Genomic DNA, 23,947 nt, shown 5'->3' with positions numbered 1-23,947 from the left:
TGTATTTTTTAAAACTGTATTTAGGGCCTAATGCATATGAAATTTCACATCCAGCTTTTTCACTGGCGCAACCTCTGGTTTCTCATTCAGGTCTAATCATTGGCCTGATCATCAGTTAAGGGGAAAGACCCTTGATAATTATACTGTAGAACGAGAGGATGGGGTGAGTACACAGAAGCAGCACGGTTAGTTAGAGAAACAATTATCAGGCAAGTCTAGTTGGAGCAGGGCATTCTGGGAGGGAGCACGGGGTCAGGGGAAGAAGCTGGCATCAGATGGTGGGGGGGTGTGGGGAGGGCTCTGAGCCAGGGACCTGGGGAGGGGTACATCACTTGGTAGCTAAAAGGGAAGGCCCTGGAGTCGAACTGCCCGGTCCACAGCTGTATTCTGGGCTGTGTCCCTCTGACTCAGGCAGTTAGCCGCTCTAAGCCTGAGTCTTCTCATCTGAAGAAAGGGAAGACTGATGATCTGTCCAGCCTACTGTAGGATGGTTGTGGGTTGTGAATATGAGGTGGGGCGCAGCACAGAGCCTTGCAAGTTACAGACACTCAGTAAGTGTGAGCTCGTATTGTGATGAGGCCCTGGGAGCCTCTGGGAGCACAGAGCAGGGCGGGGAGCCATCCGCTGACCCGGTCAATCTGGCAGCGCGCAGGTGGGGAGGGTGGTGATAGGAGGCCGTGGAGGAGGCCGGGCTTCGGCGTGGGCTGGAAGGGGAGAGCCTGGGTGGAAAAGGACTTCCGAGAGGAGAGTCGACAGGGCTTCGTGAGGTCGGCTGGAGGGAGTGAACTGGGGTTGGGAAGCAGGAGGCAGTGGAGGGGTGTGCTGTGAGTAGAGACAAGGTCAGCGTTGGGTCTGCACGCCATCAACCGCTCCGAGGATACAGGAGAAGAGGCCGTCTGGTGAGGCTGAGAGCTCCGCCTGCTGCCGGGGTTCCAAATCTTTAGGGTCACTTGACTCCTCTGAGAATCAGACGAAAGCTTGTCTCCAGGAAGACATAGCCCCTCATAGATTTTGAGCTGTTTAAGAATGTTCTCATCCCCAGATTAAGAATCTGAAATCAGTTTACGAAGGAAAGCACTGTCTTTGGCTCACGGAGGCTGGTTCACAGACAAGATGGCAGGATCAGTCATCAGGCACCCCTTCTTATTGCGTGCATGTCTGTCTGTCTGTCTGTCAGTCTGCAGGCCCCTTCTCCACACCCTCCAACACACGCATGCATGTCTGTCTGTCTGTCTGTCAGTCTGCAGGCCCCTTCTCCACACCCTCCAACACACGCATTAGCTCTCTTCCCAGCCCCTTGAGCAGAAGACAGGAGACACAGCATGGGGCAGCCTCTGCTTTCTCTGCCCCAGAAGCTCTTGAGCAAGGCAGATGAGCTGGAAGAGGGTTGACAAAGGAGACGGGGTGGGGGTGGGGGTGGAGCACAGGAACTGGCCGACTGTCCTTCGGGCAGAAGCCCAGGCCTTGCCCTGTCCCCACCTCCCACTTTTTTTTAACCTCAAGGCTGCTGGTGTGAATCAGTGAGTGTAATTGTGAAAGCTGGGCCTTTCAGTTAGGCTGTGAGACCTTGACCCCGCAGAGGATAGCCCTGGTCTCTTTGGCCATACCTCGCATCCACCCTGGGTTTCTGAACTGCTTCAGTCTGAGGACGGGTGCCATCGCTTTGGCTTTTTAATTATTTCTTTAGGAGATCAAAAGTCAGATCTTTCCTGTCACTGGGATCAGATAAAGGAAAAGAAAGAGACTCCAAAGAGCTGGAGGGTAGACTGTGAAATGTGATCTATTTTGATGCTCATAGAGCGTCCCTGTTACTCAGGCCTGAGCGTGAGGAGGATCCTGAGAGAGTGCCTTCCTCCCTGCCTGGCACTCCGGGTGTGGTGGGCACCGCCCTGCGGCCTGGGGATTGTGGGGGGAGGCCTGCTCCCGACAACTGGGTCGGGAGACTCTGCCTGCAGAGGGTGACACCTGCCTTCTGGTGGACTTGGTGCTGGGAGGTCACGGCAGGCAGAGGGGGAGGGCAGTTTCATTCTGTGAGGCTGAGGATGGTGTGAGGGAAGAATGCAATTCGAGGGATGGGAGAGGGTGGCAGGAGATGCCAGCAGAAGCCAGATCTTGCAGGCCCTTTGTGCCACGGTCAGGAGTTCTAACTTGACCTTGAGGGTGTTGCTAGGAGGATCCAATGAGGAAGAGCAGAGGAAGACAGCTTGGTCACTCACTCCCCGTTCGTCAGGAGCAGGAGGTGGGCGCAGATGGTCAGGGAGAACTTCCTTCACAGGCTGAGGGGTCAGCACCCATCTGGAGTGGGAGATGCCAAGCAAGCTCCTGCCAGTAACGCTTTCTGGAATCCTAGGACCAAGTGGCCTCCAGAAAAGCATTTAGAGAAAGTCCAGCCACCTAATGACTCGCTTATACACCCAGCCCCATCTGGCCTCTGATCTCATTCATTTTCAAGCCCTCCGGGATGGGGTGAGGGCTGCAGGGTTATGTTGCAGGCAGCCAAGGACAGCCCTGCCCAAGGACGGAGGACACCTAGGACTCAGAGTGTCCTGACAGCCAGCCAGCCTTCAGTGCCAGGATCACAGTGGGATGAGGAAGCCAGGCCCCTTTTCGAGGCAGTGCCATTTTGCACAGTCCTGTCTTCTCCTTCTCGAGAGCTGTGATCCTCTCCCCCTCCGCGCTGGGCAGCCGGAACACTTGGTTTCTGTCCCAGTGACCGTGTACTCTAACCGCCACACTCACAGCAGCAGTAAACACTCGGGGCTTCCCTGGGGGCTCAATGGTAAAATCCGGCTGCAATGCAGGAGACAGGAGTTCAATCCCTGGGGCAGGAAGATCCCCTGGAGAAGGGAATGGCAACCCACTCCAGTATTCTTGCCTGGGAAATCCCATGGACAGAGGAGCCTGGAGGGCTACAGTCCATGGGATTGCAGAGAGTTGGGCATGACTGAGCGACTCAACAGCAACGCACACTTGGGGAAGGGCTTCATCTTCTGGGAATAACTGCACGTGTCTGGTAAACCTCCCCCCAGGTCTTTGGCCAGCCTCTCACCTTGGATGGGGGCTGTGTACGGCCAGCAGGTTCAAAAGCAGAGGGTGAGAGAATTTCTAGAGAATTTCTCCAGAATTGGCCTTGCAGGACCCCTGGACTGTAGCACCCAGGTTTCCTGGGCAAAGAGATCACGTCTCCTAATTTTCCTGGATGACTCACTCCCATTTACAAAGCCAACACTGTCATACAAGGCACAGTGCCCAAGTGTGATCATTCCCCGGGGATGGCAGGGTGAGCTGGTTTGACCAGGGTGGGTGGGTCTTTTACGTAATTCTGCTGGGGCAGAGGTGCTTAAAAGGTTAAATTGTACTGAGGCAAGGCCCCTCCCTCACCCTGGGGAAGTTTCTAGGCTGGGCCAGAGCTCTGTGCCAGCAGGGCCCGCGGCCAGGACTGCTCTGGTGCAGGCAAGCTCAGGAGAGGGGCGAAAGGTCACAGAACATGCTGGCAGCCGTGTGGGACTTGTCTTCCATCCTGTCCTCCTCCACCGTCTTTCCCCAATTCCTACCTTTCTCTTCTCTTTTCAGGGAACATCTTTATCCAGCAGCCAAGTTATTACAATGACCTGGACGAAACCATGCCCACCATCCTTCAGGTACCAGCTCTTCGCCCTGCCCTGGGGAGGGTGGGGGGGATGGGGGTGGGGCAGGCCCCTTCTCCTACCTGGAGATGTTGCTCTTCTTTCCTGCAAGAGTCAGGGAGAACTCTCCCCACCTCTTCACACCAGACACACCCCCACACCATGTTTTCTACCCCTCACTTCATTCCTTCAAATTTGTCCTTTCCCCTCTCGAACAGGACTGAAATCTAAGGGCTGTCCAGCACTCATATGGAAGAAGCTTGGGGTGCATTCTGTGTTGTCTGTCAACAGCCATCTGCCCCTGAGGATACCCCTGTACATTTCTCAAGTCTGAGCTCTAAAGCCTCATAGAATCATTTTTATGAAATAATGCTCATTGTAGAAACTTTGGAAAATTCCAAAAAAATAAATAAGTAGAAGAAGATTAATCTTCCTCCATAATCCCGCCACCAGGAGATAAGCACTGTTCACGGTACCTCCTAGAATTTTGCTGCTAGTGTACTTAAATGTGGCGCTCAGTTGCTAAGTCATGTCTGACTCTTTGCAACACCATGGACTATAGCCCACCAGGCTCAGACTCTGTCCATGGGATTTCCTAGGCAAGAATACTGGAGTGGGTTGCCATTTCCTTCTCCAACTTAAATGTGGTGCAACCCACAATGAGCTCTGTTTTCCCCCTCACTATTGATTTGTCTTTTATTCAATACAGTTCCTATAAATCGCCCCCCCTGGGCATCCAGAAATACATGTTGCTGACTGTATCTCTTAAATATCCACCCCTACACACTTGTCCAGCCGATCCGGGTCACATCCACAGGGTTTACGTACATTTCGTCATCATCATCATCCTCACCACAGTCCTGCGGGAAGGACGTCCCCATGATTCCCTTTTGACACAGGTTCCATTCTGAGACGGTCACTGAGAAGGTCACTGTCTCACCTGGTGTCCCAGGGACACCGGCATATATCCTGAAGATTCCAAGGCAGTGTTGGGGTCACCAGTCCCTCACTGCAGAACGGGGGTCCCTGCTGCCGGTTCCATAGGATGTGAGAGAGTCACCTCTTCTGTTCACAGGTCTTCAGCAATATCCTCCAGCACTGTGGTCTGCGCGGGGACGGGGCCAGCGCCACACCCCAGAAGCTCGAGGAGAGGGGCCGGCTCACCCCCAGCGACATGCCTCTCCCGGTGAGCTTGCCCTTCAGCCGGCTTCCTTCTGGCCAAGAGAAGGCCTGGAGCTTGCCCACTGCTCACAGCCCCTCACCCCACCCCGCAGGCAGCTCGTCCCGTGGCACACGCTTTAGGACATTTCAGCAGGCTTTCTCGCTGCATTTACGGAGTTGGAGAGGGAACAGCGTGGAGGTTTAGCCTTCGCTCAGTTCAGCTGGACAGGCTCCTGGGTGCGTTTCTCATGGGGCCATTCTTCCATGGCACCAGCATGCCCCAGCACATGCCAGGCCCCCAGGCTGGGCCATGAGGCCCAAGTGGTTACAGAAGCAGATGCCTGTGTTAGCACAGGAGTTAGAGCAGGGGCGAGGGTGCGGTGGGCTGCCCTCCTGCAGCTTGCGCTGTCGTGGGAAAGCAGGCCTTAAACAAGCGTTCCAGAAAAGGGCACAGCGAGTGCCGTGGGAACAGGGCACGTTGCCCTGTGAACTGCAGATAAGTTCCCTTATCTGTAAAGTGGAGATCTGACCTGTGGCCCAGCCTCTTGTTTGAGCTGTTGGGAGAATCAGGGAGCCCTGCCTGTTCTCAACACGCTCTCCAGACCCGACGTCTTGGCCTCCCTGGGCTGTAATTTCTGTGTGGGACCTCCGGCCCTGTCTTCAGATTCAGGGATGGGTTCTCCTTCAGCTTCAAAGAGAGAATCGTATTAACCTGAAGCGAAAGGTCACCCTCGACCCCGCTGGGCATGCATGCTTTGGAGCTGCGGCAGGCGGACCCGAGGGGGACCCTGGACTCTGTCTGCTTTGCCTCAGACCCTCGGCAGGGCTATCCCTGGGGCGACTAATGCGGTGTCTTTCCTCCGGCCTGACAGGAGTTAAAGGATGTCGTCCTCTACCTTTGTGACACCTGCACCACCCTCTGGGCCTTTCTGGACATCTTCCCTCTGGCTTGTCCGACCTTCCAGAAACACGACTTCTGTTACAGGTACAGCGGTTGCAGTCGAGGTTCGGGTTCACATCCACATTCAACCAATGTTTACTGGACGCTTAGAACCTGCCGGGCCCCCTCTTCCAGCGCCCGCCTGCCTGGAGGCTGCATTTGAGAAGGACTTTTACCGAGGCGGGGCTAAGAGCAGGGGAGGAGAGGGAGAAAAACGCCAGCCAAGGGCGGGGCAGTTTCCGTTCAGACCCGGTCTGCTGCAGAGCCCCTGGCACGGGTGGGCACAGCGGTGCAAGAGGCTGAGGAGGCTCAGGCTGAGGACTTCGGCCTCCAGCGCGGGGAGGCGCGCACGCGAGCAGACGTGCATCCACGTGGGGCCAGCTGGTGGGGCTGCACCAGGAATGCAGACGAGGGAGCACGGCTCTGTCTGGAGGAATAAGAGACGGTTTCAGAGTGATGCTTAGATGAGACCTTAAGAATGAACAGCAACCTGCCTGGCAGAGAAAGCCTGCAGTGGCCCAGATGGTGAAGAAAGCCGTGCAGTGCAGTATGACGTGGGGTGTGAGTCGGGGAGTGGGCTTGGGGAGCAGGTGACCACAAGATGTGGCCCCAGGGAAGTCAGACCTGCTGTGTGACGTGTGTTGGCAGGGAGTGGGGCCTTTATCGTGGAGGCAGGAGGGAGCCCTGGAGGCTTCTATCCAAAGAAGTCGTAGAAAGGTCCTGCTGTGATGGAGAAAGACCAGGGGGATACAGCGGAGGGAGAAAGACCTTCTTTGCCCACTTAGCCCCATGGGCATCCGTTCCTTGAGCAGTGAGAAAGGGGTGCCGGGACGGGGGCTGGTAACTGGCTCGTTGCCCAGCAACTGTGGGGGGTGGGGGGCTGTCCTGCTGTCAGTGACCTCCGCCAGGCATCTCCCCCAACCATTCTGGGAGCTATCCAACTCCATCCCCCCTCCCTCTGTCCACTGGGTCATTTGCCCAGCTACTCCACAAAACATTTATCTAGCGCAGACATGTGCCAGAGATGGCAGCTGGTGCCCTGAGCCCACCGGGTCCCCTGAGCTCTTGAAAATCAGACGTGAGGATTGCTCAGCCTCCCAGAGAATGTTAGAAAAAAGCGCCAATCCACACTGTCCCCAGAAGAAAAGGGTGGGGATAGGACTTTTTAAAATGTTGTCACAGTTTTTTAAAAGGTATTTACCTCATGGTAAATGTGGCAAACTGGAAACCTGGGAACTCCCCAGAGGTAGGAAATGAAAATCACTCTGAACGATCAGGCTGTTCTTAGACTTATTTTCATTCACCATGAGCACTTTCCCATTTTGCGAAAGCATCTTCCCAAATGGGGCACAGATGGCCTTGGAAAGGGTCTCTGGAGATGGGAGGGTCCTTGCCGGAAGAGCTGAGTTTCCAAAGAGGTACCTGGAAGGCATCACAATGGACATGAGTTTGAGTAAACTCCAGGTGAAGGAGAGGGGAGCCTGGTGTGCTACAGTCCATGGGGTCACAAACAGTCAGACTCAGGGACTGAACAACAACCCCCCCGGAGGCAGGGCTGCAGCTCCACCTACCTCAGGGTGAGGAGGAAGAAAGGAAAACACTTTTGACTTCGAGTGACCCTGCCTTTGGCAAGAGATGCTGCCTCAGACCCACAAATAGCCTGAGGCTGGCTCAGCCTGTTCCAACTGTGCTGGAGGCCAGGAAGGCGTGCTGAGCAGAGTCCTTGGTCCCCCCCCAGGGCTCCAGGCAAGGGGTTACCTCACCAAACAGCCTCCAGCTAATCTCTGAACAGCCTTCTCTGCCTTCCTCTCTTTCTGTCCTTTAATTTTATGAACAAATAATATATTCACAGGGTGTATAAAACACACCTTTGAAAAGTCTCCCTCCCCCCCTTCTCCACTTCTGTTCCTTACACACAACCATTGGGTTAGTTTTTTTGTGGAATTTTCCAAAGATATGCATGTAAATATGCACATATACGCAAAGAAACACATTATCTACCTCCACCCTCTTTTTAATATTTCATATACTGGCATATTGGGCATCCCACATGACTCAGTGGTAAAGAATCCACCTGCCAGTGCAGGAGACTCAGGAGATGCGGGCTAAATCCCTGGGTCAGGAAGATCCCCTGGAGGAGGAAATGGCAATCCACTCCAGCGTCTTGCCTGAAAAGTCCCATGGACAGAGGAGCCTGGCAAGCTACAGTTCCTGAGATTGCAAAGAGCTGGACATGACCGAGCACGCACACATCCTGGTATATTATGAGTGCTGTGTGTACTGTAGGCATTCTGCTTTTAAATTTAATGCATATCTGTGCAGGGACCACCTTCAGTCTTTGGTATCTCTGAGTAGAACTCCACTGTGGGGGACCCCAGACCCCAGAGATGGCACTTTAGGTTTTTTCCAACTGTTTGCTATTACCAAAAAATAAATAAATAAATAAATTGCCACGAAGGCTAACTTTGCACCTAGGTCACTGTGTACCTTTGCAACTATATCTGAGGAATAAATTCCTAGAAGTAGAACTGCAGGAACAGATGGTACATGCATTTGAAATTTTCACAGATTTCGCCAAATCACCCTCCATAGGGGCTGTTTCAATTTACCCTTTCACCAGCAGTGTGTCATGGCAACGCCTGACTCTGTTTGAGCCAAACTGTCCTCTCTGTCTTCTGGGTGCCACGCTGTGGGCCTCAAAAGCCCCGCCCCTTTTGGCCTGCCTACCCACGTCTACCGATAGCCCCACACCAGGAAAAAGTGGCCAGGAGCCAGCGATCGACAGATGAATGTTTACAGGGCACATTACATTAGCTGCTGCAGATTCAGCTCAGTCCTAGGAAATCAGCTGCTTTTCTGGCTTTGGGAACTTAAGATGTTCAGAGATAGAATTATGCCCCGGAAGAGAGGTAGCTGCATTTTAAGGTGTAAGATCAGCATCTTCTGAGCGCTGTGTGTCTGGTTCGAGAGAGGAATAGTCACGGGGGTGAGCTTATGGTCAGGAAACATGTGGCTAGGATGGAGAGTTGGGTTTTGTGTGTGTTTTTAATAGGAGTATAGTTGATTTACAGTGTTCTGTTTCAAGTGTCCAGCAAAGTGAATCAGATATATATACATATATAAACACACATATACATACATATATACATATATACACATATACATACATATACACACATATACATATATACACACATACATATATACATACATATATATACACATATACATACATATACACACACATATATACAGACATACATGCATATATATACACACATATACATATATACACATATACTTATACACACATATACATACATATATACACACATATATACACACATACATATATACACACATATACATATATACACATATACATACATACATATACACACATACATACACACACACATATATATACACATATACATACATACGTGTACATATATAGGCTTCCCTGGTGGCTCAGTGGGGAAGAATCTGCCTGCCAATGCAGGAGACGCAAGTGGTTGGGAAGATCCCCTGGTGAAGAAAATTGCAACCCACTCCAGTATTCTTGCCTGGAAAATCCCATGGACAGAGGAGCCTGGCAAGCAATGGGCCATGGGGTCGCAAAGAGTCAGACAACTTAGCAACTAAACAACAACAACAAAATATGGGTGTTCCATTCTTTTTCAGATTCTTTTCTCATATAGGTTGTTACAGAATATTGGTTAGAGCTCCCTGTGCGGTACGGTAGGTCATTATTAGTTACCTCTTTCATGTGTACTAGTATGTATACGTTAATCTCAATCTCCTAATTTAGGGGATGGAGAGTTTAAGTCTGAGTTGAGGACAGGTGGCTGTGAGGTTACTAAGGTGAGAAGCCAGCTTGGCTGGCCTGTACCGGGTACAGATGTACCAGAGAGAGGAGTTCCACTCTGATATCATAGGAGATAGGGAGCTGCTGGCAGTTTCTGAGCAAGAAGAAAGTCACCTTGTACCTATCCCTCAAAGCTTGGTGTGTCCTGGGTGGCCCGCTCATTGCTCTGTGAGAACGAGCCCCTCTGGATCTTGGATTCCCATCTGAGCAGGGGGCGAGCTCCAGGTCACTGCCCACCAGGCTCTTCCTAGGACCAGCCACAGCGGAGCAATCTGGGCTGAGGGAGAAACTTGTCTTGGGGACAGCCTGGCAGGAAGAAATGGGCCCTCCTGCTCCCTTGAGCGTGCTTTGATTTTTCTAAGGAAGTGTGAGATTTCTGAACTAATCCAGCCTTTTACCCTGTGTGTGTCATTGCAGGCTAGCTTCCTTTTACGAAATAGCCATTCCCGAACTGGAGTCTGCAATTAAGAAGAGGAGGCTTGAAGACAGCAAGTGAGGCGGGGACAAAACTGAGGGCTGTTGTGGGAGAGCCCCAGCTCACCCGTCCTGGGCATCGGCACCCCCTTCTCTATGTCAAGGGCCAAGGACCAGGGACGAGAGGCCCCGCAATTTCAGCTAGTGCTTCCCTCCCTACCTAGCAGCCTCCTGGCAGCAAGGAAGCCTTTCCCCCTCAGCTGTTGCTCCAAACTCTTCCGCTGGTTCCTGAGCCACCATTTGAACTGACAGGTGGCCCTGGAACCAGCCAGCCTCTCAGAGCCTGTCGCCCTTTGCCAGCTGCTGTCAGCAGCGAACTGAGGCTTTCTCAGCCCCCGGGGGATGGAGGGTGGGGTGGGGGGCACCTGCAAAGGCTGTGAGGAAGCTCCCCTGGTGCCTTTCTGCCTCTCAGATCTACTTTTCTTTTGCTCTGGCCTCCAAGGCTGCTAGGTGACCTGTGGCAGAGGCTCTCCCATTCCAGGAAGAAGCTACTGGAGATTCTCCACACCCTCCTGAATCAGACCTGCCTCCTCCCGGTCCTGGAAAGCAGGTGGGCTTTCGGGATCCCCTGCCCGCCCAGGCAGGAGAGCCCCCTCCCCAAGCCCGGCTGGGGTGCTGCCGTCATTGCACGGGGCTCCCTCCCCTGACCCGGGGTTGCCCAGCAAAGATGGGAAATTAGGAAGAATGCCTCTTTCCTCCGACTGGCAGAGGGAGGCCGCAGAGGGGTGGGGCGGGTGGGGAAGGAGCCAAGCCTGTCTGCAGGGAGTGAGCGCATCCTCTTCTCTGTGTCCTGTTCCAGCTGTGACAACATTCAGGGCTACATCGAAGACTTCCTTCAGATCTTCAGCTCCTTGCTGCAGGAGAAGAGGTGAGCTGGGAGTAGCAGCGGGAGGGGGCCCGGTCCTCCCACCAGCCCCAGGAGAGGGCTTTGGTAATAGAGCCCTTGCCCTGTGCTCACCACGATCTAAGCTTTTGGTATTTGTGGTTGGGCAGCAGACACGAGGAGTGGCAAACTAGCCTGGTGTCCCTGCCACCCTCTAAGTCCCACCCCCACCCCACCAACCCTCTGACTCCTGCCCCCCTCCAGGTTCCTGCGGGACTACGATGCTCTCTTCCCCGTGGCCGATGACGTCAGCCTTCTGCAGCAGGCCTCCTTCGTCCTGTATCCTTCCACCGCACTCCCTGGGGTGGGCCCGGCCCTGGGTTCTGGGTCCTGGGCCCTGACCGGATTGGACCCAGAGGAGTGGAGGGACCTTTTAGCCCCAGAACACGTGGGAGCCAGCTTTCCCTGACACCCTGTTTTGGGAGGAGAAGACTGCTCTGATCCTCGGGGTACACATAGCCCTCCTTTCCCTGGTCTTTGCTGAGTGTCTGGGGCTGTGTGACCAAGAGGGACTCAGCCCTGCCCTCGGGGACCTCACGCAGGATGGGAGACGGATAAGCAAACAGGCAGCGAGAGTGTCACTCAGAGGCAGGGGAGTCAAGGGGAGGAGGGGGTGTCACACAGAAGCGAAACCCAAGTTGAGAGTAGCACAAGGAACAGGAGATGGCCACGCCCTGAGCCAAGTGCTCTCCCGGGCACAGTGTGGAGCCCACAGACGTGTGCAGCCTGCAGGGCGCTGAGGGCCTGGGGTCTGGTGGGGGCCGGGTTTGGCCATGGCAGATGAGCCCTGGGGTGGCCCTTGCTGAGGAATTTGGGGTGAGCCCTGCAGGTGCTGGGAGACCTGGAAGGATGTGAAGCGAAGGTGCACCTTGTCAGTCTCAGACTTCGGGTGGTGGGCGCTTGGGTTGGAAGCAGCATGAGGGAGGGATTTGCCTGGTGGCCCAGTGGTTAAGACTCCGTGGTCCCAGTGCAGGGGGCCCAGGTTCGATCCCTGGTCAGGGAGCTAGATCCCACACACCATAACTAAAGATCAGAGGTCCCGAGTGCTGCCACTAAGACCTGGCGGAGTGAGCCAACTAATTAATTTTTTTTTTTTTTTAAGAAAGTATAGAGGGAGAGAGTCTAGAGCAACTACCCAGCGTCTGACTTGGCAGCACCCGGGGTGCTGGACAGGGACGAGGGCCCGGGAGGAATGGGCCTGCGGGCCATTTGGATGGCTGGGGTAGGTTGCTCAGTCCAGCCTCAGGGACAGACACCCTGTGGGCCAGCTTTTGCAGAAAGCCCACAACGGGTTGGACAGGACACCCGGTGGCAGTGCCCCCGCCGGGCCCTCCTCCTGGGGGGTCCTTGTCCCAGGACCCTTGGCTGCCAGGCCCTGGCCTTGCCCTTACGCAGAGCTGCTCTCTGCTGAGTGGCAGGTACTGGGTTTTGAGGCTCGTGCGGCCGTGGGCTGGCCTGCTTCCCCAGGCAGCCCGCGGTGCCCACGGGGTGCAGCCCAGATGGCCCCTGGCCTCAGCCACGCAGTGAAGGGTGGAGAGAGGGCTGTGGTCCCCGAGAGAGACTCCTTAACCCGTCCTCCCAGGGATGAGACACGGACCACCTACATCCTCCAGGCAGTGGAGAGTGCCTGGGAAGGGGTGGACCGGAAGAAAGCCAGCGGCGCCAGAGACTTGGCTGTGGCTGAGAACCCTAACGGGGTGGGGGAGACAGCGGAGGCGCTCAGCGGGCCGTCCTCACTCCCCCAGGAGGAGGAGGTGTGTGACGGGACTGGCCCGGGCAGCGGGAGACCTCCCTTCTCTGTTCCCACGAGGAAAAGGGTTTGTTTGGGGGTTGACAGCTTCCCAGCTGCCGGCCTGCTCCGCGCTGCCCTTCGAGGGTTCTGAGCCGAGGGCGAGCTGGAAGGCCTGTGAGGTAGGCAAGGCGCTTAGCCATCAGGGCCTCACTTCCCCCGGCAAGGTGAAGCACGGGAGCTTTTTCCACATGAACTCTCCATCGGCGCACACCTCTAAACAGAGGGGAAGCCGCTGAGCTGGTGCTGTCGCTCCGGACGTCGCCAGAACCCTGCATCACCACCTCTGTGACCCTCCTGATTGGCCGCTGACCCAGGGCTCTCCCCTGTGTGTCGGGAGGCAGTGTGACTTGGGGATTAAGACGACACAGTCTCTGGGGTCAGGCTGCTGAGGGGCGTATCCTGATTCTGCCACCTGCCAGCTCTGAGCCCTTAGGCACATCCCTCACAGGAGCCCTGGTTCCTCCCCTGTAGGGGGGAGTGGCAGGGTCCCCATCTCCACGTGGGTGCTCAGAGCTGCCACGAGGAGTGAGTGATTGGCCCCCGTGCCCCGCTGCCAGGCGCCGCTGTCCTTCTCTTAGGCCCCAGGCCCTGTGCCCACTGTCCCAGGGCCTTGGAGAATGGTGGTCCCCTCCCCACCACCTTTTCCCCATTTGGCTTCTTGCCTCAGACACAGAGGAGTTTTATTACTGTTTTTTTGATTTGTGAATTTCCTTAATTGAAAAGCTGAAAAAATTAACGTATTCCGAGGCAAAGGGGCGCTTCTCCACATCAGCCAGCTCCAGCGGTTGCTTTTCCCCTCCGACCTCAGTCGTCAGGCTGTCAGAGGGGAAAGGGCTAGTTCCCAGAAGCCGCAGCCACTTGTGGACAGCCTCGTCCACACCAGGCTCTGTGCTCTGCACTTTTTGTGTATCGTCTCTTTGAACCATTTGAAAGCAACCCCATGAAGTAGGTGTAGTCTGGGGGCTTTATAAGGAGGAAACTGAGGTTCAGAGGGGTTAAGTGCCCTGCCCAAGGTCACACAGCCAGAAGCAGCAGCTCAGCTGGTAAGCCGTAGCTCCCCCTTTCACAGAGGAGGACATGGAGGCTCAGACAGACTTAAGAGACTTGGCTAAGGTCCCTTAGCCAGGAGGGGGAGGGCTGGGACTCAGGCCAGGTCGCCTGACTCCGAGACCAGTGCTGTTTGGGGCTCCCTGGCCCAGCCCAGGCATCCCCTCGGTCTCTTCCGCAGTGCCTGGGGGCGGCCGCAGCCCCGGGCCCCACCGTGTGCGGTGTGGAGCTGGACTCGCTCATCTCCCAAGTAAAGGACCTGCTGCCGGACCTTGGCGAGGGCTTCATCCTGGCCTGCCTGGAGCACTACAGCTACGACCCCGAGCAGGTGATCAACAACATCCTGGAAGGGCGGCTGGCCCCCACCCTCAGCCAACTGGACCGCGGCCTAGACAGGTGGGAGCATTGGGTGGGAGGAAGCTCGTGGCACCCAGACTGCCCCGGGGTCCTCGTCGGGGCCCTTCCCATCTCCTCTGCCTCCCACTCCTCTTTCTCCTGTGTCCCGTCCTCAGTACTTCCCCACAGTGGCAATTCCCAACCACAGAAGCTGATGTCCTCTTTGGGGAAACAGAAACCTCAGGCCCCCAGAGGTCCTCGCATGCCCCCTGCAGCACAGAGTGGGCACCGCTGGGCCTCCCTGCTCCGCCTCCTGGGAGATGGGGGGCCGGGGGGTGACTGAGGGCTTGCGGCCCTCTGCTCTGATGTTGCTGCCTGCCTGGCCACTGAGGGAGCACAGCCAAGCTTCTCACTTCCTTCATACCCACCCTTCTTTTCCTTCATTTTTTTTTGGGGGGGGGAGGCTTTTTTGACGCAGTACACAGCTTGCAGGATCTCGGTTCCCTGACCAGGAATTGAACCAGGGCCCTCGGCAGTGAGAGTGTGGAGTCCTAACCCTTGGACTGTCAGGGAATTCCCCCACACCTACCCTTTCTGAGTTGGGCCCACTGCTTCCCTGAAGCCCCCGGGGGCAACAGGAAGGAGTGTAAACGGATGTTTCTGCCATGAATAAATGTTGTTTGTTGAATGAATAAGTGAATAACTTCCAGAATGAAGCTAGCTCTGCCTTTGAACCAATTCTTCAGCCTCCATGTGCCCATTTTACAGGTGAAGGCACTGAGGCAAAAAAAAAACAGCTCAAGTGACCTCTGTCTTGCAGGGAACACAACCTGTATGAGTGGCGCGCGTGCGGGGTGGCCACCTCCCCAGGCTGGGGCAGGCTTGGGCAGGTTTTTAGCCCATGTCCCACGTGTGGCTGTTACTGGGGAGTGGAGGCTCTGACGGACCTCACGTGGGAGGGGGAGCATCCCCCTGAAATGGATTTCTGTGCCACCCCCCCAGACAGGTGAAGCCGGATCCAACGCCCCTACTGACGTCTCGTCACAACATCTTCCAGAATGACGAGTTTGACGTGTTCAGCAGGGACTCAGTGGACCTGAGCCGGGTGCACAAGGGCAGGAGGTGAGTCCGGTGGGCCGTGGGGTCCCAGAGACCCCAACTCTGCAAGTGCAGAGAGGACGAGAGAAACCCAGGGCTGTCATCTTGATGGAAGTGGTCACAGAGCTTCCACTTGGGGCTCCCCCATACCCCAGATCAGTATGCTCCCTGCAGTCAGGCTCCGGGCCTCTAACAGTCTGGCTTCAGGCTCCAACCTTATGTGCAGAGTTAGTGAGTCCTCCTTGACAGCAAAAGGCCAGCAGGGCCAAACCGGCCCTTCTTCCCTTCTCCCATCTTCGGAGGAGTCCCCGGGTGGGAGAGCTGGGCAGTGCTCCTCAGAGGTGCTCCCTGACTGGCGCCTGTCCACCCAGGGACACAACGGGAGAAGGAAGGCCTCTGCCCAAGTGAATATATTACATTTGAAGGCCTTCCTACTTATTTTTGGTCTATGTCCTTCGTGCTTTTTTGGCATTGAAAAGTCCATTCATGATTTATTCATTTATTCAACAAATATTTGCCTGGTGCTTCTAGGTCCTGGATTTATGAGGTGCTGGGGACATGGTGGGGGGTGGAACAGACACGGCCCCTGCCCACGTGGCGTTTGGACTGATCAGCTTGGCAAACAAGCCCCGTGAACCCATAGATGAAACAGATTCTCCCAGGTGGAGGTGCGCAGACTCCCAAGCCTCTACCTGGGCCTTCAGTCCAGGCAGAAAGGCTTCTTGGAGACAATGCCGTGGGCGGACGGTGGAAGGACGAGGGAGGGTCAGTTGTGCAGAGCAGGCAGGAGAAGCTTTCCAGGCAGACCGAACAGCAGGGGCGGTAGCCTCGAGGCCATGGGGAGCATGGCAAGGGTCCTCTTCACCAGTACAGTGTACGTTCTGGAAGGATCCCCTGGCTTTGGATTGGGACCCCTTGGAGGGACTGAGAGTCAGCAGCCACATGGCGTGGTGGCAGGATCAGACGCTGACAGCCCGGTGCCAGCCCGCAGTGTGAATGGAGCCATTTCATGGAATCTACAAAGCTGGGGGCCGCTGGGCAAGTCCAGCGCGCCTTCTCCCTCATCACACAGGTGGGGGCAGCGAGGGGCAGCGAGGGGAGAGGGCCCTGCCCGATTCTCGGGACAGGAGCCCCAGTGCTAGAAGCACAAGCTCTTCCCTGCTCCCGGGACTGTCCAGCGCTGGTAGAGTGGCCGTCTGAGGGCTCGGGAACCTGGCACAGGGCAACCCTAAAGCCATCTGGCTGGCTGGACAGGAAGCTATTGCAAACTGCTTAGTCACGCACATTGCGACATCACCAGATATGGGGCTGGCGACGTTGTCCCGCCTCAGTGCCCGCCCTTCTAGGCCCTGCTGCAGGAGAGGGGCACGCGGCGGGGGCTGTCCCCCTGCTCCAAGGGGCGCCCGGCCACCCGGGCAGAAACTGCGCCGCAGACGTTCACTGGCCTCGTGCTGGGCAGCCCAGGGGTTGGGGTTTACAGAGATGCAGGGGCTCTGTTCATATGCACATTATTTATTTATCCACTCAGCAAATATTTATTAAGTGATTGACTGTGGCCAGATCCTGTGCTCGACGCACTGGGAGACACGGGGAACGGGGCACCCAGGCCTCTCCCTCCCATGGCAGAGAGACGTTGGGAATGACTTAGACCGATCAAGATGCGACAGAGTGGAGAGGGGCATGGAGGGCCTCAGTGGGGTCTCCCATCCTGACCTGGGCAGGGCGGGGAGCTTAGGGCCTGTAACACACGAGAAAGCAAGCCGCACAAGGCAGGCCACCCTTGAGTTAAACCGTATGTGCGTCGTTACAGATACTCGAGCCCTAAATGGCGCAAGAAATGAGGAACTCTGTCCCCTTGTGGGACAGGCCGGTGCAGGGTAGGGCAGTTGAAGCATGGTTGACCTGTGGTGCAGCCACGTCTTCAAGGTTGCATCTTGCTTTCTCGTGGCCCCTGGGTGGCCGCAACGTGATGTCCAGAAATGACCGGGCCACCAGGAAGTCAGGGTCAAGTCTTTCTGCATCTCTCTTAGAGACCAGGAGACCTTTCCCAGTGGCCCCTCACGTGAGGGGGTGAGCTGGGGAGCTGGGCTCCAGGGCTCCCGGAGAAGGGGGAAGAGGGAGGACCTGTGCAAAATGAGGGGCTGCTAGGAGTGGGGGTGAGGTGAGGGGCTTATTAGGTCGGCACCAAGCACACGTGCTGCAGGTGTATCGTAGCTAGGGAAGGAGGCAGTGAGGGTAACGTGGGGTCCCCTTACTCCTTTCGACAGTGGTGCCCCAGAAGATAAGGCATTCTCTTTCAGATCAGTTCTGTTGCCCCAAAATGCTTACGCACCCTGTGTGCCTCATTGGAGAGTCACAGAGCACATTAGCCCATTAAAGGTTCTGACGAGTCCTATAGTCAGAGAGACTGGATTCCCTTTGTGAAGCTCAGCAGGTGCCAGGTCTGCTTCTGGGCATCGTCTGATTTCATCCTTGCACCATCCCTGGAGGCAAGATCAGGTCTCAGCAAGGATAAGGGGCCGGCCTGTGATCACACCCCTCAGGAAACAGCCAAGCAGACTGGAGTCAGGAGACCTATATTCTGGCCCCGGCTATGCTGGTGGAAGCTGTGTGACCTTGGGAGGGTTACTTGGCCTCTCTGGATCCCCTGATTCCTCACCCGGAAAAGGAGGGCTTTACTGCCTCTGCAGGCCCTTTAGAAATTCAAAGGAGAGTGTCATCCCTCTAAGGGCCAATTTGAGGGCCAATCTTGAAGGACAGGCTGGAGCAGGTGAGGAGAAAGGTGGTTGAGCCTCAGGGGAGCCCGCATGTACCTGGACTTGAGGGAGGCAGAGGAGGTGCCCTGCTCCAAACAGGCCCTGGTGCTCCCGCGGCTTGGCTGACCTGGCCCTTGGCTGTGTCTGCTCCTGGCTGCTTTTGCCCCTTTCTTTTCTTTCTTTCCTTCTCTGGCTTCATATGAGGGCCAGAGCCTTCCTGGACGAGGTACCCTGTCCTTACCTGTGTCCTCTCCGAGGACCCCGCTGAGGCAGGGGCACTTTGCTAGCCTTCTCTGTGGTCCTGCCAGGAAGCCACGTAACCAGAGGCCATGCTGTGTGAAAGAACCTCCCTCTGCCCACCATGGGGACCGGGTGGACCAGGGGCCATGGGGTGGGGCAGGGAGACTGTGTCAGCGCTCATTCATCCTGGGTCCCCTGGCTCAGCTCGGGGCCCAGCACCTGGCAGGACCTCAGGAAGCCTGTGTTGGTTGAATGGGTGCGCTTTTACCAGGGGCTCCACCTGAACGAGCTTGGCCCCTTCACTTCCTCTCTGCCTGTCCCTTCTCCACCCCTTAGCTTGGCAGAGAGAGCGCCTGCTAAGGGCCGAGGCCACGGTCACAGGCTCCCTCTCCTGGCATGAGGTGATAGATTCCTGTGGCCCGAGATGGTTCCCTGGTCCAGACCAAACATCTCCACATCACGGAGCTTCCAAGAGCCCTTCTCCAGCACCTCCCCCGACCCCCTCACTCAGCCCCCTGCACCCCCATTCATTTCTACTCTCCTTGTGTTTCCAGGATGTGTGTGCCTTCATCTAGCACACTTCTGCTCTTTGCCACTAGACTGAGTTCCATGAGGGCAAATCCAGATTTTACTCTTCTGAATCTCTCCCCAGCCCAACTCATAGTAACCCCTTATTAAAAACTGTTGAAGGGGGCCTTCCCTGGTGGTCCAGTGGCTAAGACTCTGTGTTCCCAATCCAGGGGGCCTGGGTTCAATCCCTGGTCAGAGAACTAGATACCACATGTTGCAACTGAGGTCCAGCGCAACCAAATAAAAACAAAAAACTAAAAAAAAGTTGAAGGAAGCAGATCCTAACCTACTGTGGGGGGGGCCCCAGGTTTGATCTGCCCCAGGCTCCTAGGCCAGACACAGCCCACCGGACTCAGGCGCCTGGCCCTTCCCACACTAAAAGCCTGTTAATAGAAGATTTTTATGGACGCTGCGGGTTTTGTGTCTGTTTTTTCCCCCTACCCCTGATGCATTCCAGAGCCCGATTTCACAGCTAAGCTGGATTTTCTTGCCTGGCACCTCATATTGATTTTCCCCTGCAGGGGTAGAAACTACACTCCACAGGCCTGTGTGTCTGACAAGCCAGGCTTTTCTGCAGATTTGCAAAGCCTCAAGTCCAGAGGCCCGAGTCACCGCCGCTGTGCTATGGCTCACTCTGTTCCCACACACGTCCCTCCCCGCCCCCGGCTGGCCTCCCGTGTGTCAGGACGGGAGTTAAACTTCCAGACTTTTCTTGCCGTGCCATCTGACTTGGGAGATTGAACCGCAGGCCAGACAGGGTCCCTGGGCTGAAAAGCAAGGGTGAGAGGGAGGGGCTGGGGTCCCCGAGTGACTATGAAAGCCACCCGTGGGCTCACTGTTTCTTCGGGGTTTTGTTCCTTTGAAATGATCCCGGTGACCCCAGGCCCCTCCTCAGAGGAACCCGGGTTGGGGGTGGGGCCCTACCAGCCCGCTGTCTCTATTCATGTGCATAGATAAGGATATCCTCGCTGGAGGAGAGGACAGGCCTGGTCTGCCCTCTGCTTTTTACACAGATGAGATCACACTGTTTCTCTGTGCTTGCTTTTTTCCCCTGGAGGATGTCTTAGAATTCTATCTCCATCAGCACAAATTGTCGCTCTTGAGAACTGTCGCCCTGCGTCATGTGGCCCCTGTCCTTGGGCCATGATGGACATGAGTTGCTCTCGTTTTTCACTTTTACACATAGTGCTGAAACGAAAATCCCCAATCAGACCTCTCTGCGCGGGGGCCAACGTTTCTCTGGGGTGGAAGACTCGAAGGGGAGTCTCCCGGCTGAAAGGGGGGGGACACGTGTTACACTCTAATAGCTGCTCCTTGGGGAGGGGCGCCCTCGGAAGTGGCTGGACCTGGTGAGCCCCACGCTCCCCGCCCGTGCTTGATCTCAGGTTGCGGCGGCCAGAGGCGGGCGAAGTGAGCGGTGGTCTGGCTGGACCCTCGCGCTGCGGCCCCCTCCCGCTGCCCTCGAAGCCTGATGGTTTTCTTTCGTGTCTCCCCGCTGTTCCCTGTCGACGTCAGGAAGGAAGAGAGCGCGCGGAGCCTGCTGAACGACAAGCGGGCGGTGCAGGCGCAGCGGCAGCGCTATGAGCAGTACAGCGTGGTGGTGGAGGAGGTGGGCGGGCCGGGCTAGGGGAGGGGGCGGGCCGGGCTAGGGGAGGGGGCGGGCCGGGGCGGAGGGGGCGGGCCGGGCTAGGGGAGGGGGCGGGCCGGGGCGGAGGGGGCGGGCCGGGCTAGGGGAGGGGGCGGGCCGGGCTAGGGGAGGGGGCGGGCCGGGCTAGGGGAGGGGGCGGGCCGGGCTAGGGGAGGGGGCGGGCCGGGGCGGAGGGGGCGGGCCGGGCTAGGGGAGGGGGCGGGCCGGGGCGGAGGGGAGGCGTCCCGGGCGCCAGCCCCGGCCCCGCGGACCCACGCTTCGGCCGTCTCAGGTGCCGCTGCAGCCCGGGGAGGGCTCGCCCTACCGCGGGGACGATTACGAGGATGAGTACGACGACACATACGATGGCAACCAGGTGGGCGCCAACGATGCGGACTCGGATGATGAGCTCATCAGCCGCAGGTGAGGCTGTTGACGTGGGGGGTGTGGGCGGCCCTCCCTCAGCCTCTGGTTTATACAGATCTCGTGAGCAAGTCAGTGACCAAACCAGGGCCTGAACCCCAGCCTCCCGACTCCTGGTCCAATGCTCCCTCCAGCCCTAGCGAGCCCCTTGGCCGGTTGGTCCAGCCCACCCTGAGTGAGGAGCCATCAACTGGGTCTCATGCAGTTTTCCATTTTTCTTCTTACCTGCAGAGAACTTTCCCCAGTGGGATCTTAGGAAAGTTCCCCAACTCCCCCAGTAAAGGCATTGCTGCCCTAGAGAGGACTGGAGACCACCCCTGCCCCCAGGACTCAGCTCAGCCTCCCCGAAGCCCCCACCTCAGACCTTGGTACCCACACAGAGTCCTGGGGCGGGAGCAAAGCTGACTCCAAAGGCACTTTGGTTTCCAGTCCTGGAGGGCCCTCTCAGCAGGACCCCCTCCTCCATTGGAGGCTCCGCTCTCCAGGTTTAATCTAGTCTTTGATCTCCCTTTCTGTCTCAACCCTCAGGCCCTTCACCATTCCTCAGGTGCTGAGAACCAGAGTGCCCGGTGAAGGGCAGGAGGACGAGGAGGAAGAGGAGGAGGAGGCTGCAGTTGAAGCCCCCAAGGTACCTGGTTGGCAACTGGGAGGTGGAGGAGAGGGTACGATTCTGAGGGGTGAGTCAGGAGCTGTGCCCCGCTTCCCAGAGCCTGGCCCTGAGGCATTTTCAGCATCACTGCCCGGAAAGGGGGTCCCTTTGAGCCCAGGATGTCTGCTTGAAGAGCTGCCGGCTTAGAAACCTTCTCCAAGGCCCCTCAAGGGCCCAGGGGAAGGATCAGAGACCGGGCCTTTGAGCTGCTGGGTTCATTAGGCCCAGGAACCTGGGGGCCAGCCTCCATGCCCGGGTTGGCAGTTCTCGACATCAGAGAGGCGTTAGGGCCCAAGGTCATCTGTGATGATGGGTTTGAACATTTTCTATTTTTTAGCCACTAAACTTTTTCTTCTAGTGAAATCTTAAAATGCCTTATAGAAAACAGATGAGAGCAGCACTGCTCGGGGTGAGCAGGGCCCAGCCTGGGAGGCCTGGATCCTTCACTCCCCACCACGCCCCCGCCATGTCCTCCCACCAGGGTGACAGGTTCAGTTGTGTCCGGGGCCAGGCCACCAACGTCAGTGAGTAGCAGGGCCTGATGGACACTGAGGCTGGGGCAGCAGGCACCCCTTCCCAGGGGCTCCTCAGCACGGCAGAGGCCTGGACCTTCCAGAGCTTTCCCTCCTTCCAGGCAAGGGGTCAGCCCAGGTTTTTATGTCAAATCCTGCCGTTTCCACAGGTTACTGATTCTGCTTGTTGTGTTGTGTTTTTGACACAGCCCAGGCCCCCACAGTCTGTCTGTGGTCCTTGGGTCCCGGTCTCCCCCAGCCTTGGCACCGGCGAGGGGAAGCGCCAGTGTCCAGGCCTCTCTGCTGGGTTCCAGGCTCCCTGTGGTCTCTAGAGGGCCCCTCCTGGCCTCCCCCCCACTCCCCCTTGTCATCATCTGGCTCCAGCTGTAACCACCCGTTAGCCACCTGTGCCGCAAATGGGTACAAGGGTCAGAGGAGGGGGCTTCTGGTGGAAACCTTGGACCAGAACAACCAGCCGGGTTCTGGGGCATCGCCCTGCCGCGCTGTGGCTGCCCCCTGACTCCTGGCGTGGGGACATCCCCAAGATGGGGCCAGACGCAGCCCGGCTTCGGGAAAGGGGGCAGCTCGTGGTCTTTTCTCCCTTCTCCTCCACAGCCCGACCACTTTGTGCAGGACCCTGCAGTGCTGCGGGAGAAAGCGGAAGCCAGACGCCTGGCCTTCCTGGCCAGGAAGGGGTGAGTGCTTACAGCGCCGTGTCGGTGGGCGCGGGAAGCCCACCCCACCCCCGAGTGCTTTACGTGTGTTACGTGTTGCTCTGGCAACAGATCTAGGAAGTAGCTAGTCTCATCATCGTCCTTATTTTATAGACGAAGGAACTGAGGCCCAGACGTGTTAAGTAATCTGCCAGAGGTCACACAGCCAGTGGGTGGCATACTCCATTTCTCCTCTGACCTCAAGCTGGCACGGGGGTGTCCTGGCCCAAGCTTGGTGTCCGCTCCTGAGGATCTCGGAGGAAGGCAGCAGGCTCTTCCCCTTCCCGTCAGGGCCGCCTCCTCTGGCTGATGGATTCTTCTGGGGGCGGGTTGTTCCTCCCTCAGGTACCGGCATGACAGCTCCACCGCGGTGGCCGGCAGCCCCCGGGGCCACGGGCAGAGCCGAGAGACCGTGCAGGAACGCAGGAAGAAGGAAGCCAGCAAGGCCACCCGAGCCAACCACAACCGGAGGACCATGGCCGACCGCAAGAGAAGCAAAGGCATGATTCCATCGTGAGACTGCTGCGCGGGGACCAGCGGAAGGCACGGGCCTCCTTGCCAGTCGGCCCCCTGCCAGGGCCCCAAGTTCAAGTCTGCCCCTCGACAGCCTCAGCTTCGCAGCCCCTGAGAAGGCCGCCTCATCCGTCATCCACCAGCCAGCCGTGAGCGCCTTCTGCAGAACACACAGTGCCTTAGCCCACGGCCGAAGAACCGCGAGGCCAGTGAGCAGGGAACAGAGCCCCAGGGCCAGCCTCCCAAACCCTGTGCAGCCAAACACCACCTCCCTTTCTCCCGGACAGCAGGAAGCTTGTATATTCACAAACAGAAAACAAAAAAGGCCCTCGAATAAAATTTTTGACCCTTTCAAGAAATGATCTGTGCCCGGCCTGTGACCTCTTCCCCTCCCTGCCCCCGCCCCCAACCCAGCCCCGCCGTCCTAGTCCAGCGATGGCCGCCATCAGGAGAGGAAGAGGGCAGGGCGATGCTCTGTCCATCAGCCTTTCGTGCCTGCCTCCCACTTTAAGCCCTCCTGATCTTGCTCCACCTCACCGTGTGGCTGGAGACCATCACCCCGCTCTCTGAGCCTCCACTCCCTGCCTGTGGAAGGAGGGGCCAGTGTGAGGCCCTGCTGTCCAGCCCTTACCATGACCTTGCGCAGCCCCCTGACAGCCACCCTAGGGAGTGGGCAGGCACGATTTCCATTCCCATAGTGCCAGGGAGGGCGGCCAGGC

General features: G+C 57.1%; 1 protein-coding gene across 5 annotated transcripts in view; it reads left to right on the top strand.

The window, feature by feature from the left end:
• ASCC2 (activating signal cointegrator 1 complex subunit 2) overlaps positions 1-23,588 on the top strand; it is a 36,486-nt gene extending 12,898 nt beyond the window's left edge. For all 5 annotated transcript variants that reach the window (XM_052654323.1, XM_052654324.1, XM_052654327.1 and 2 more), the window contains 15 exons: positions 3,574-3,641; positions 4,702-4,812; positions 5,660-5,772; positions 10,013-10,087; positions 10,512-10,619; positions 10,869-10,937; positions 11,157-11,231; positions 12,535-12,706; positions 13,973-14,187; positions 15,130-15,249; positions 20,307-20,400; positions 20,711-20,841; positions 21,370-21,469; positions 22,618-22,697; positions 23,061-23,588. In XM_052654323.1, the coding sequence (XP_052510283.1) occupies positions 3,574-3,641; positions 4,702-4,812; positions 5,660-5,772; positions 10,013-10,087; positions 10,512-10,619; positions 10,869-10,937; positions 11,157-11,231; positions 12,535-12,706; positions 13,973-14,187; positions 15,130-15,249; positions 20,307-20,400; positions 20,711-20,841; positions 21,370-21,469; positions 22,618-22,697; positions 23,061-23,232 (1,703 nt within the window). In that variant the 3' untranslated portion in view covers positions 23,233-23,588. The remainder of the gene's footprint in view (positions 1-3,573; positions 3,642-4,701; positions 4,813-5,659; positions 5,773-10,012; positions 10,088-10,511; positions 10,620-10,868; positions 10,938-11,156; positions 11,232-12,534; positions 12,707-13,972; positions 14,188-15,129; positions 15,250-20,306; positions 20,401-20,710; positions 20,842-21,369; positions 21,470-22,617; positions 22,698-23,060) is intronic.
• Positions 23,589-23,947: the final 359 nt, after the last annotated feature.

The sequence above is a fragment of the Budorcas taxicolor genome, chromosome 17 (genome assembly GCF_023091745.1).
Source record: "Budorcas taxicolor isolate Tak-1 chromosome 17, Takin1.1, whole genome shotgun sequence".
NCBI lineage: Eukaryota > Metazoa > Chordata > Mammalia > Artiodactyla > Bovidae > Budorcas > Budorcas taxicolor.
Note: the sequence above shows the minus strand (reverse complement) of the source record. Positions and strands in the feature narration are given on the sequence as shown.